Source organism: Heterocephalus glaber, unplaced genomic scaffold (assembly GCF_053883595.1).
Source record: "Heterocephalus glaber isolate CG9 unplaced genomic scaffold, H.glaber_assembly_v1.0 deba00000347, whole genome shotgun sequence".
NCBI lineage: Eukaryota > Metazoa > Chordata > Mammalia > Rodentia > Bathyergidae > Heterocephalus > Heterocephalus glaber.
In genome coordinates, this window is record NW_028258143.1 from 26,275,467 (window position 1) to 26,288,780 (window position 13,314).

Below are 13,314 nucleotides of genomic sequence, written 5' to 3' on the forward strand. Positions count from 1 at the left end.
GGAGGAAACTCTTATGGCTTTGGTATGAAATAAAATTCCTCCTGCCTAACTTTGCCAGGCTCAGAAAATGTGAACTGGAGAGCCAACCACTTTATAATATGGATATAATGACCTCAAAGTAAATTCAATAAAAATTGGGCCCTATGGCCTTTTGATTCATTAAAATCACAGCAAATGTCATGATATATTATCACAAGATAATGAACTATGATTTAGTGTTAATTACATATCAATGTCCAATTTATTTATAATTTGTGGTAGTGTATTTTGCCCTTTGGGTTGCACAAAAATTTTTAAATGTTAAGCCAGTATCCAATTTACAGAAGATTAAAAGTCATTGATGTAATTGTTTAGTGTATACTTATCACTAGATTGATGAATATCACTTTATAAAACAATAAATTTTACATGGGAAATATTTAAATTGCAGAACTACATACTTTCTAAATTTATCATTACACTTATTAATATTTAGAAGGGAAAGTGTCAAATCGGGAGAAAATCTTTCATTTCTTATTTACAGCTAAACTTACACTATGTGTTTTTGGGCAGATAGAATTTTTACCTAAAGAATTTATGGCAGGAAATCCCTACAGACCAGGTACATGGAAAAGAGGAGTCCTTTTAACAGATGCAGTGGCTCAGAATAGACTTCTTTTCTGTCCCCAAGGAGTGTTCCTTTCCAACCATCTGAATATCAGCTTCCAAGGTTGATGTACCAAATTGTTGAACAGGGAACAGCAGGTCTCCATGAAATTTTCAATCCATTTCCTTTTGAGTCATTTCCAACTGAGACGCTTGAATTGTGTCACCTTGGGATTAGTTTGTCCTCTATGAAAGAAAACACAATTCACCATGCCCTCCAGTCTTAGTGCATGTGTTTCAAATGGGATTGTGGAAAAAAGAAAACCAAAACAACTTAGCTCTGGTCTCTGTTGCAAGTAGAAACAGATAACTAGGACTAGTTGAGGAAGAGCAGGAAGGAATGGTCTTCCAGAGTCAGCACAGCAGCATGGAAACAGCTTCAACTGTAGAATCCAGTGTGCATCCAAATGTATGCTGCTGATTCTGGTTCATGAGCCGCATTAGAAATTTCATCACCTCCTTAGTACTTATTTATGCATCATGGAGTTGGTTACACTCAGACACCAACCAGGTGTATTTAGCTGCATTTAACAGAAAACTCAATGTGAAATGGGGGATACAAGGAGGGGAAACTATTAGTGCTGGGAAACATGAAGAAGGGCAGATGTAGGGCCGGTTTTATTTCCGATTAAATTCAACAGTTTAACACAAATTATTGGTGGTCTGAATGACTTCTTTCTCTGTTCTGACTTCTGAATATTTACGTCAGTCTAAGGCTAGCTCTCCCTTAGGAAAGAGCTACATCCCTGCCTAGTGGATCACTACCATCCAGTTACCCAAACAATCCTCCTGAAATGCAGCTCACCTGACCATCTGGGCACCAAAGACTGTGACCAGGAAAGAAAAGAAGGATTGCAGATTGTGTACATGTGGCCCACCTTTCTGTCTGGGAATGGAGCCAGCTTCCCTAGTAGAAAAACAAAAGAACTCTGGGTGTGGTAATAAGGGGCTGGTGGTGGGGTGATCCACAATGACTCTTCTGAGGCACATGTTAGGATTGAAATGTGTGACTTATTTGAAAAATACCTGAAAAGAGATGAGGCACTAGAAAGTAACTATTTATTTTTGTGGACATATGAGAGTTTAGCAATTGTAATCCTAGTCCTGATTGTGACCTAATAAAAGTTATATTGCTATCATATTCTTTAAGTGATTGAGATTTAATCTTTTCATTTTTTATGGCTGAGTTCTAATAATATCAGTTCAAGTGTGCTCTATAGTTCATCTCAATGTGAATTAAATAAAAACAACAACAGAATTTTCTTGAGTTGCTTGGTGGGAAATAAATCAAACATACACACACACAGGCACACACAAACACCCACAGATTTATATTTTAGAAAGCAAAGGGGTTGAGCTAAGAATATTATCACATGTTATATTAATTTGACTGTTACAGTCAGAACCTCAGAGAATAGTAAAAATTAATATTACTAGTACAAATCACTGCATTGTGGAGTGATTACTATGATTAGACACTGCTAAACTCTTTACATTAATTCATTTTCTTTGCAAATTGCCTGCCTATCACTGTGACTGTAGTGTATTATATCACTGTTGCCCAACTCATAGTCTAATACGCAGATGAGGAAGATAATCCCACAGACAATAAGCCTGGAGTTATATGACTGTGAAAGATTGGAATCCAGTATGCAACCTGATATCTCTGCTCTTTTGTGAGTTCCCTCACTAAGTTTTGCAAAACCCTTTCAGGAATGAAGAATGTCAGGACTCAAGAGGAAACAATTATTTTCTTCCAGGTGTTGAGGCACAGGGAGTGTCTGTTCAGGAAGTGTCTGCACTTTTGTGAAAAGCGATTTGTGTGAAAGATAAGAATCATTATTGTCATCAGAAACTCAAAGAATCAATGTCTCCAAAAAGTATAACCATGTTTTATTTAGTTTATAGTTCTCATTTGGAGATGATGACATGGAAGGTCAGAGAGGCTAACTGGCTACATTAAAGACTTGCGAACTCTTTTTTTCATAGATGGACCTTGAGATTGCTCTCATGGCTAACCTGGGGTGAGAGTTGAAGACAAAAAATGAACTCATGCTTCCATTTTTATGAAGCTTGGGGCTGAGTAGTACCCAAAGAATATCAAATGAGTGCTAAGTGATTCCTCTGCCAGGCACACTGGTTCATTTTCTGCCAGACTCTGGGAGAGCAGCACACTGGAACCTTCCCTGGTCCTAGAAGCCTGTGGGAGACATCCTCTCAGGGAACTTCCATGCTGTGCTGTCAAGCTTCTCAGTAGTAAGCTGAGAGGACATCTGGTTTCATTCATCTCTGAATTATCAGTGCCTACCACTTGGCTTGAGCAAAACCCACCCAAAAGCTGAGCTGACTCTTTAGCTTTAATTTTGATCATAAAGGATTGAATAGTGAGAGGAAGTATCTGTCAGGCACTTGGAGGTTCAGAGGCAAGAGGGCAAGTTCATATGACAGCTAAGGCTGTCCTAGGGTCTTCTCCTTCCAGGCCATGGTCCTATGGGTGATGCTTGCCCCTCTGGTCCCTGAGATCTTGTGTTCAACTCAGTGCCCTGCCACAAAGCCTCTAGCCAGCAAATGGGAGTGCCATTTACTCACTCATGCCTTTCCCTTTCCTTTTGGTTGTTCTCAGGCATCTGACATTATATTCCAGGCTTTCATTGCCCTGAGAGACTGAACAAGTTTTGAAGTTAGAAGCTTTTTCTTAGGGAAAGCAGTTGTGAAATGAGCTCTGGGGCCACACCACCTCCATTCACATTCTGACTCCAACCCATTGCACTGGGCAACCTTACCTGGACCTCAGTCTTCTCATCTGTGAAATAGCACCTGCCTCAAAAGATTATTTTGAGGCTTAAGTGAGTTAGTTTATAAAAACTGCTAAGCAGATGCCCAGCTTATGGTAAATAATAAATATTACCTAATGTTCCTGGATTTACTGGTTCTCCTTCAGATCTAGAATGAATGGCTTAAACATCACAGGTTGTTAATTGTTACTTGAATAAAGATAAATAATAACTTTCAAAAAGGTTTTCCAAAGATCTAAAACATTTATATAAAGCTAAAAAACAGCCAAATAATATTTCAAAATTGTATTTCGTATATGCAATAAAACGTTTTAGTGCATAAAATTTTGATTTGTGGAGAGCACGTGGTGCTGGACTCCAGGTCTAAAATGAGTGAAGGATTCCTCTGCAGTTTGCTGCCCAGTGGGGGAGAGAGATAGCAAATGGATGGATCACTGTATAACAGGGTACATGTGGTGTGGCTAGTGTGGCTGACAGACAAGAAAACTAACATGAAGGCGAGATGGGGCAGCCACAGAGGGGCAAGCCCTCCACAAAGATGTGCTGTCTGAGCAGAACTTAATATCCACAAGGCTAGCGTTGGATTGCTCCCCAAGTTCTCACCAAGCTTTAACAAGAGCAAAAGAAATGTGGAGCCCAGTCACCACTGAGTAATGTTTTAGTTTGAGAGGATCAGGGTTGAAGGATGGCTCTGTTAGCCTGAATAAGATGCTTTATAAGTCAAAGCCAGAGAACCTAGGGTGGAAAACTATGAACTACAGCAATGACGTCAGCAATTATCACTTTTTTTTTGGTATTGGGGATCAAACTCAGGACCTTGCACTTGCGAGGCAGGCGGGGACGTCACAGAGCTAAATCTCCAGCCCAGTAATTATCACTTCTCATGTACACTCTGTGTACCAGGCACAGTTCTAAAAACTTCATCGGGATTAGAATATAAACAACCTGATGATTAGGTAGAAAACTAGGCATGGTGCAATGAAAACTTGCTTAGGAAAGGGTGGCTCTAGAGTCTCTGCTCCTAAATTCCAATTCAGCCTCCAATTTTCTTCTTCTCTTTAAGGTCAGGCCTTTTCACTAAATGAGGCAATTGGAAGTCCCAGGTCACTTGAATCTCTGCCTGATCGGTGCTTCCCGTACTAAGGACAGCTTTCAGTTAGTGTTTAATGGCTGAACAGTGAGTGGTCCAAGGCAGTGTTCCACATCTGGCATATTTTTAATTTATACTGGCAATTGATGATGGTGTCAAATAAGCATTTATATACTGACTTGGGGTAAGGAATGGGGGACAGTAACAAATGGTGCTGAGAAGGAGGGGATGTTCTGGCACATGAAAATTCCAGTTACTCACAGAAGACTGCCTGCTCTTCAAACTCACTTTTTAATTAACTCTACACTTAGTTTGGATTTAGAAAATTCTTGTGTAATAATGGAAAATATAAGACAACAGGGCAAACTAGTGAGAAATTCTGCCTATGAAGTCAGATTCTACTTATTAGGTGGGAAATTCAGAGGAAATTATTCACACTTGTCTGAATTTTTCTCAGCCATAAAGTAGAGATAATGATGTCTTTTCTCATAGTATGGTTTTAAAGACTAAAATGAGAGAATGCATATGTGTTAGTCAGCTTTCTCATTGCTGGGACAAAATACCTGATACCTGCACCTGAGGAGAGGAAATGTCTATTTGGCTTATGGTTTTTCTGTCCATGATTGGCAGGCTCTGAAGCAGACAGGGTGGGGCAGAAGGGGGTGTGGAAGAAAGCTGCACTATGCATGGCTGGCAGGAAGCTGAGAGAAAAGGGAGAAGGTGGGAACAAAAACACTCTCTTCAAGTCACTGTCCAGGGCCTCATTTCTGCCAGCTGGGCCCCACTTCCTAACACAACTTTTAGCTATAAACTCATCAGTGGATCCATGCAGTGATGAGGACAGCATCTCCATGGTCTAGTCATCTTCCAAATTCCCCACCTCTGAGCACCTGAGATTTTGGAGGACATTTTAGGTCAAAACCACAACATCATGGTTTGTGCTTAGCACAGGATCTTCACTCGAGTTTGTTTTGCCTACTACGATGCAATTTCCACCTGCCTTCCTCAATCATTTACAGCAACTGCTGTCATCAGTGGCAGCACCTCCATCAATGCACTATCACCATGACTGTTGCTATCACCACCATCACCATCACAGACATCACCACTGTCACAGTTATCCACTGTCCACCCCCCACCCCATTATGACTGTCACCCCCCACCACCACCATTTCCTCACTGTCCCCACTTCATCACCATCAGGATTGTCATTTCTGTATGCTACCTGACTTCTATGACACCCAAACTGTTTACAAACAGAGAGAGTCATGGAAGGTGAGACATGACCTCAGTAAGCTCAATTTGCAGTGAAGTCTCCTTAGAAGAGGCAATTAAACGTTCTCTACTTCATTTTGTTTTTTAGTCATGGGAATAATATGAATAACTGCATCATATGCATTAATCATAGAGGAGGGCAGTGGCCTTCCCAACCTATAAGGCTCCTTCCTGTAGGTGGAGCTGCTGACTAGCCCTATGTCTACAGAAATACAGGCGTGCACAGCTGAACTGGAGAATATCTGGAAAACTCAGAGTCACTACACAAATGAGTATTTCTCAGACACAGTGGCCTAGGTCCCTCTCCTATTTCTGAATATTCAAATTAAGGATCAACCGGGAGTGTGCAGAACATGTATACCTTCAGTATTTGGTAGTTGTTTCCATTGCTGGTGATTTCAGTGCTTCAGGGATTTAAAAAGATGCCCTCACTACACTGATACTGACTTACAATGGTTCCTTCCATTCATTAAGGCATACCTGTGCCTTTAACACACTGACAGCTGCCTTTTTCCTTCTTCCTGTTTCTCTGTGTGGTTCTAGCTCCTTCTGAGGTCATGTTTGCCATTGATGTTGGGAATGGCCCTGTAGAGCTTGTGGTCCAATCTCCTTCTCCTCTGAATGACGACCAGTGGCATTATGTCCGGGCTGAGAGGAGCCTCAAAGAGATCTCTCTCCAAGTGGACAGCCTTCCTCAGAACACCAGGGAGACCTCAGAGGATGGCCACTTCCGCCTACAGCTCAACAGCCAGCTGTTTGTAGGTATGGAACTTCTTAAGACATACTTTATGCTAAAATCCCCATAAGGCTACTCTGTGACCAGGCCTGAGGACACTCTTATTTTACAACTGAGAAATGATTAAACTATATCATCATTTACAAACACAAATTTAATTCTGTAAGCTATTCCCTTCAGGCTTCATGAGCCATAGCCACAAAATATATGCTTCTCCTTATTAAATTTTGGACCACTTTCTGACTCTGTACATTTTCTCCTTGTATATATTATCTTCAGATGTCCAGGCAAATGTTGTTTTTCATCATTATAATCAAAATCTCCTCTTTCTTTTGAAATCTCCTCTTAAGAGGATATATCATCTGCTTACACCACAGTAGGTATAGACTCCAAGTAAGTGGACCACCTTGCCAGGGATACCTGACCCCTGGCGACTACTACTGGTGTTGTGAAATAGTAGAACCCTCTCAAAGGAATTTCAGTTGTCAGCAGTATGGTTGCGGGAAGGACTACTCATGTTTAAACTAGGGATTTCTTTGATTATGCCGGTAAACAGTGTCACTTAGGTAGCTAACTTCTTCTCATACAGAAAAGTAGTGCTGGAGGCTGTACAGACATCAGTCTGCTGGTCTTTTCCTCCAGAAGTTCACAGTCTCCTGAAACACATTGTTCATCGGAACTGTCATCTTGCCTGGTGGTGGGCCTGGAAGAATCCTGACTCCATTTCTGTGTCTATCCTTCTTTCCTTCACCCCAGCAGTGGTGATTAAGCATCTGGCACCTGTCAGGCAGCCTTGTTCTGTTCACTAGAGTTGACTGAAACATGAATTGTGAAATACCACTGTTTTTCAAGAAGCTTGTAGTAGTGTGTGTGTGTGTGTGTGTGTGTGTGTGTAAGAGGGAATTTCAAAAACACTAGACGGTAATTTCCTGAACTGAATAAGGACATTCTTACAGTTGTAATTATTTATAATAGGTTGAGGGGAGCTTGTAAAGCTTTAAAATACAAAACAGAGTTTTAATCATCAGAGATATTGTAACAGTATAAAAGCCAAGAATGTGCTACTATATAACACTTGAAATTGCAAACATTTAGTAAATAAGTGACAGAATTTGACAATCTGTTGGGACTTGACTTTCTTGGGGTTTGAATGCAGGGCCCTCATCTCTGCTCTTCTCTTTCCTCTCCTCTCCTGTTCCTCTTCTTCTTCTCTTCTGTTTTCTTTTCTTCCTCTTCCTCTTCCTCTTCCCCTTCTCTTTCCCCTTCTCCCTTCCCTTTTCTTTTCTTTGAGATGGGATCTCACTCAGTCACTCAGTTGCCCAGGCTGGACTCAAACTTGTGATTCTCCTGCCTCAGCCTTTGGAGGGGCTGGGATTACAGGCATGTGCTATCAAGCCCAGCTTACATAGGTTACTGAGAATAATTAAAAGTTATCCTCACTAAAAGATATGCAATAGTTGCTTCTTTTAAGCTTAGAAAAAAATAAATTCTTGAATATTTAACTCTGAGAAAAGTTGTCACTAAAACATCAAGCAAAAGAGGTTATATTCCTTTGTCTTGTCATAAACCTTCTCTTCTGTTGTGTTTTACATGCCCAGCAGAAGTTGAAATATAAGTGACTGAAATATTTTTATGATTATAGTACATTTACTTAATTAACCACCCATGTAATTGATATGCTTTACTATTCAAAATACCTTTTAAAATTTATATTGCTTTTTAATTCTACTTCAACTTCACATTTTCTCTGAGGAAGTTTGCTGGTCATCCCTAATATAATTCTTTGGTGGAATCAACTTGTCTTTTGCAATTTTTATAAATTACATTCCATGCCAAATTTTAATTTATCTTCATGTAATATGAATGAATTTTTCTGGCTGAAGGGAGATATAAAGTGAGACCAATTCTTTTACCCTTTCATGCAAATTTCATGTAGCAATGAGATTATTGCAAGGATTCAATATGGGATAAACTTCGTGGAAGTCAGAAGAGAAGACTGGCAGCTGTGCTTTGTGCTGAGCTTTTATTCCCACACATTTCTGTTCAATTGATCACAAACACACTGAGCTGTGGGAGCACATTGATGGATCTAGAGGAGACACCTTACTGGAGCTGGAAGAAAGGTCAGCACAGAGAGAACCCCTGCTTCTGTTATATCTCTCTCCAATAAGTCTCATCTCAGATGCTCCTCTCCTTTATTGTATTTGTCTTAATGTACTTGAAGAGAAAAGTATGCTATTGGAAGTCATTTGAGTCTGTTGGATTAAATTTCATTGTTCAGTGCTTGGTGATATGTGTATTTAAAAATGTCAGGTAGCCAAAAACAAAGAAAAAAACCGAAGTCCTAACATTTCTATTTTTTATAATTCAGTTATTCAGTAAATAAACAAATAAGCTCAACTCATTTATAATAGTCCAAATGAAGAACTGTATTCTCCAATATTCAGAAATTTAGAGAAACTAAATGTTTTCTAGACAGGAAGAGGTATCATTGGTGTATACTAGGACAAATTGACTGCTGTATAACATAAATATTAATTGGGAGATGTCTACCTAGTTATCTTTGGCTACTGGAGGACTACTCAATCAAAACAGACTGTCATTCAGCCTTGTAAACATTGGACAACTGCTGGGGTGATGAGTGCTCCCTAATAGCAGACACAGGCTGCATTGTGCAAAATACAATGTGGCTCTCAGCACTGGCCTTGTTGTTGAACCATTGTGATAGGCCGAGGTGTGCATACATGAGTCAATGTTTAACAGATTCGCAAAAACCAATGCATTACTTCAGGCTATTTAAATCTCATGTTAGGGACATTTGCAACCATGCCATTTAACTGGCTGGATTTGTTTAACACAGTAGGAGGAATTTCCCAAAATGGACCTATTGAAATGTACTATGTAAGCTGGTGTCAGTTTCACCATTGCAGCTGTTGATGCTGTCACCTATCTGCTTTGCTCTTGCTCATGTGTCCATTAATATGAGGATGAGGCAAGATAGATTTGAGAAACTACCATGTATTGCTTAAAGTGAAGATATTTGTGTATGTATGTATGTATGTATGCATGTATGTATGTATGTATTCTGGGCCTACTGCTGTAAACCATGATATTTTAGTACAAAAAACAAAAAAGCCTAAGTTCACTATTGTCTATCCACAGATGATAAAAAAGCTTAGTAACTGACCTTTCCAGACTTGAAGGTCTGCTGCCTGCATGCAGGTGTTAGGAGTGAATGCTATGCTTCTTATGCTTATGCATATATAACAGCAAGGAAAGCGTGTCATTCTTTCTGAACCTTTAATAAAGTCTTTCCAAATGTGCTGCAAATATAGAGAAAATTTGTGAAAATGTATGTCTGAGTCTCATTTAATGACTTCATTTCCTTCTCCTCCTTTTTCTTCCATGGACCTAGTTTTCCCCTCCAGATCAATTGTTCTCTTGGTGTTAAAATAAACCAAATTTATGCCAAATTTACAATCCCTTGGGAAGATAATATACCAACTTGATAAATAATAAAAATTTAAGAGTTTCCAAAAATGCAGCTCTGTTTCTAGGATGGTAGAGAACTAACTATTAATTACTCTCTATTGTCAATCATGAAGGCCCGGGGAGCGTAGAATGCATATTAATTCTGAGCTTGGGCACATTGTGAACCAGTGTCCCTGGCATGATCTAGCCTCATAGATGAGCACCCGCCTCTGCACAGAACAGGAACTTAGGTTTGACCTCATGACTATCTCCTGAGGATGGCTATCCTATGCAGGCCAGCAGAGCCTTTCCCTGGAGAAGATGTAATATGTTTCATTATAACTGCAAATAACTGCAGAATCACCTTTTAAGATATTAATACATAAAGCTATGGAAGACGATACTTCTTATTATGTCAACCATATGGCAAAGAATGAACAAATATTTGTCTTTCAATTTATAAGTTCTTATAACTTGATCTTATAAGTTTCTGAGAATTATAATTTGACAGAACGTTAATTCTTTTAATGTCAGGTATACTTGAATCATTTTTCTCAGAAAAATAACATGATTTAATAAGTTCCCTATCATAATTATGTAAGGGAAATTGTTTTGTTTAATTAAAGAAATTGGTAAGAGAAACCCCTTCCATGAGAATCTCAGTTAGTTGCTGTATTAAAAAAAATCCTACAGGGACCAGGGATTTAGCTCAGTGGTTCTGGCGCCTGCCTGGCAAGCGCAAAGTCCCAAGTTTGATTCACAGTACCAAAATAAAAATATAAAAAATTAAAAAAATCCTAGAAATGTATACAATAGTCACTCAATAAATGATTCATCACTAACATGTGGAAACTAAAAATGTTGGTAACTAGAAATGGTAGGATAGTGGCCATGACATTCTGGGGAGAGAGAGAGCCCGAGAGAGCAAAGAGACCAGGTTACACAATTATATTTAGGTAAGAGGAATTATATTGTCCCCTAGTGTTCAATAGTGACAAGAGGGTATCTATAGTTAAAAAATAATGTTTTTATATTGTAAGTTAGCTAGAAAAGTGGAATTTGAATGTTATCAACACAAAGAAATAAAAAATGTTTGAGGTGCTAGAAATGCTAATTTCCCTGATTTGATCATTATACATTGTCTACATATATCAAAATATCACACTATTTCCCATAAATACATACTGTTTTTATGTACCAATTAAAACATTTGAGAATGTTTCTTCCACTAAAAAATAATGAAGAGCCACCTGGTTCTTTTAATACCTAACCCCCTAACACCATTGAATCATAAAATTAAATTCTTATAGCTTGCACTTTAAAGAATTTTGGTCCTATTTTTATATTCAAGGAAGTGAGTGATCAAATCACTTTTCTGTAAAGAAAAATTATTTCTTTTTTAAAAATTGAGAATTGGATGTATTTAATCCAGCTTAATAGCCCATTTTAGTAGTTTTTGTCCCTTAATATTCAAACAGCAATTTTGAAATGTTTAGCTACAACCTGTTCTGTTGCATTTGAAGCTCATTTCATTATTTACTGTCTCTGTTGGATTGATATTGAGTAAGTGGAGCAGAACGGAGAGTTTTCTTATTTTGCTTGATTTTTTTCCTTATAGAAAAACATATCAGGAATAACACTTTTTTCTGTTGTTTGTTTGTTTGTTTTTTTCTTTAAGGAGAGTATAGTATGGCCTTATTTTTTTATGAAGTCCAGGGAGATAGTCTCTGAGAGTTAAGAAACACAAATTCAATGTTAGAAATAGTAATCTGAATTTTTTGAGACACGTGGTTTTCAACATGTATAATTTAGCACAGAAAATAAATAGAACACCACTATTTACTTGCATTTAGGATTATGTAAATTGGAACAGTGCTTACTCTACATTTAGGTCCTAATATGAGGAATGATAGAGAAGGGACAACTCTAGTGTCCATTTCCCCAGGCCAAGGTATCCTTGAGCTAATGTGACCAGAGCACATCCAGCAGCCCCCTGGGAAGCTCTGGGCTGGTCAAGAGCAAAGTCATCCTTTGGATACTGAGGTGCTGCTGCAGCTTAGTGGGCTTGGCTTACACTTCTCCAAGTCTTTGGCAACACTTTGATGACTCAGAGGAGGGTGTGCGAAAACCTGTGTGGAGAGCAGTGGATGGATGATTGATGAAAACTCTCCACAAAATGTTACTGACAGGTTGTATTCTCTTGTCATCTTGTTATGAAATTTCTTCTGATCATGAAAGAAAGAGATTTAAATTTCAAGCTTCTGCAGTAAGAAAGGTTATTTTGTACAAGAGGTGGTAAGAGGATGCAAGAATTGGTTTTGCTTCTGATTTTTTCACCCTGGCTCAGGCTGAAGAGCAAGGATTGTGATCCAGGCCCTGACTCCTCTGTAGAGAAGCTCAGCCACTTCCAGTAGACTCTGGGTGACTTTGGTCAGGGTCCTGTTCAGGAAAGAGTTTGTGCCTCAAGGCTGGGAGTCCTGTCTAGGGGTCCATTTTCATCTTTCAGGGACTGCCCTTGGCCTCAGAGGAATGATTGACCAAGGTTATGCCCTGCCCAAGAGCCTGTACCTGGTGTCCAGCAAAGGCAAGGATAGAACGGTCCAGACAGGGACACCTTTGATGTGTTATTCTAGCCCGAACACTTCCAGGGGCTGTGCTAGGTTGTGGTCATGTGTCTATGGCTACTTCTCCCTGCTCATTCCTGCTTGTGTTTTCTCCATGCCCCAAGTGTGGCTCCTAGGGACTCTTCATTAAAAAAATCTCACTCCCTTAACTACACATCAGAGCCTGCATCCTAGAGAGCCAAATCTGAAGCAGAATAGAGAGGGTTCTGTGTGTGTGTGTGTGTGTGTGTGTATGTGTGTGTGTATTGTGCATACAAACGTTTTAAAAATCAAATTAATTTTATTAAATGAAATTTATTCTTATGTGGCCTTCTCTCCCACTTTCTTTGGAAAATACTTTTTAAATTAATGTGTTCTTCACAGCAAGTTTGCATCATTTTGCTTCATTACTTTCTGAGGGCTCTGTCCCTCTAATTAGAATGAATCTACTCCCACACCTTATGTACCAGGCAGACATCACTTCATTTGCGATACAGAGATCTGATGACTCCTACTAACTCCTTCCTCTCAGAGGAGTCTATTCTGCCCCCCACACACATAACTTTCTGCAAGTCCCTCATCCCACCTCACTGTGATGGCTTGATTGTTGCCTCTCTCCCTTTTGCTGGTTTCCTTGTGAGAGACATGTTGAATTTATCTTCACATCTTCTGGGCCTAGTGTAGGTTCACTGATATATA

At 39.2% G+C, this 13,314-nt stretch overlaps 1 protein-coding gene across 5 annotated transcripts in view; it reads left to right on the forward strand.

The window, feature by feature from the left end:
* The window catches only part of Cntnap5 (contactin associated protein family member 5), an 874,588-nt gene that overhangs the window by 704,727 nt on the left and 156,547 nt on the right, over positions 1 to 13,314 (forward strand). For 4 of the 5 annotated variants that reach the window (XM_087198285.1, XM_021236420.2, XM_004836022.3 and 1 more), the window contains one exon: positions 6,349 to 6,567. The exons of the other annotated variant lie outside the window; for it this stretch is intronic. In XM_087198285.1, coding sequence (XP_087054411.1) covers positions 6,349 to 6,567 — 219 coding nt within the window. The remainder of the gene's footprint in view (positions 1 to 6,348; positions 6,568 to 13,314) is intronic. 5 annotated transcript variants of the gene reach the window in all.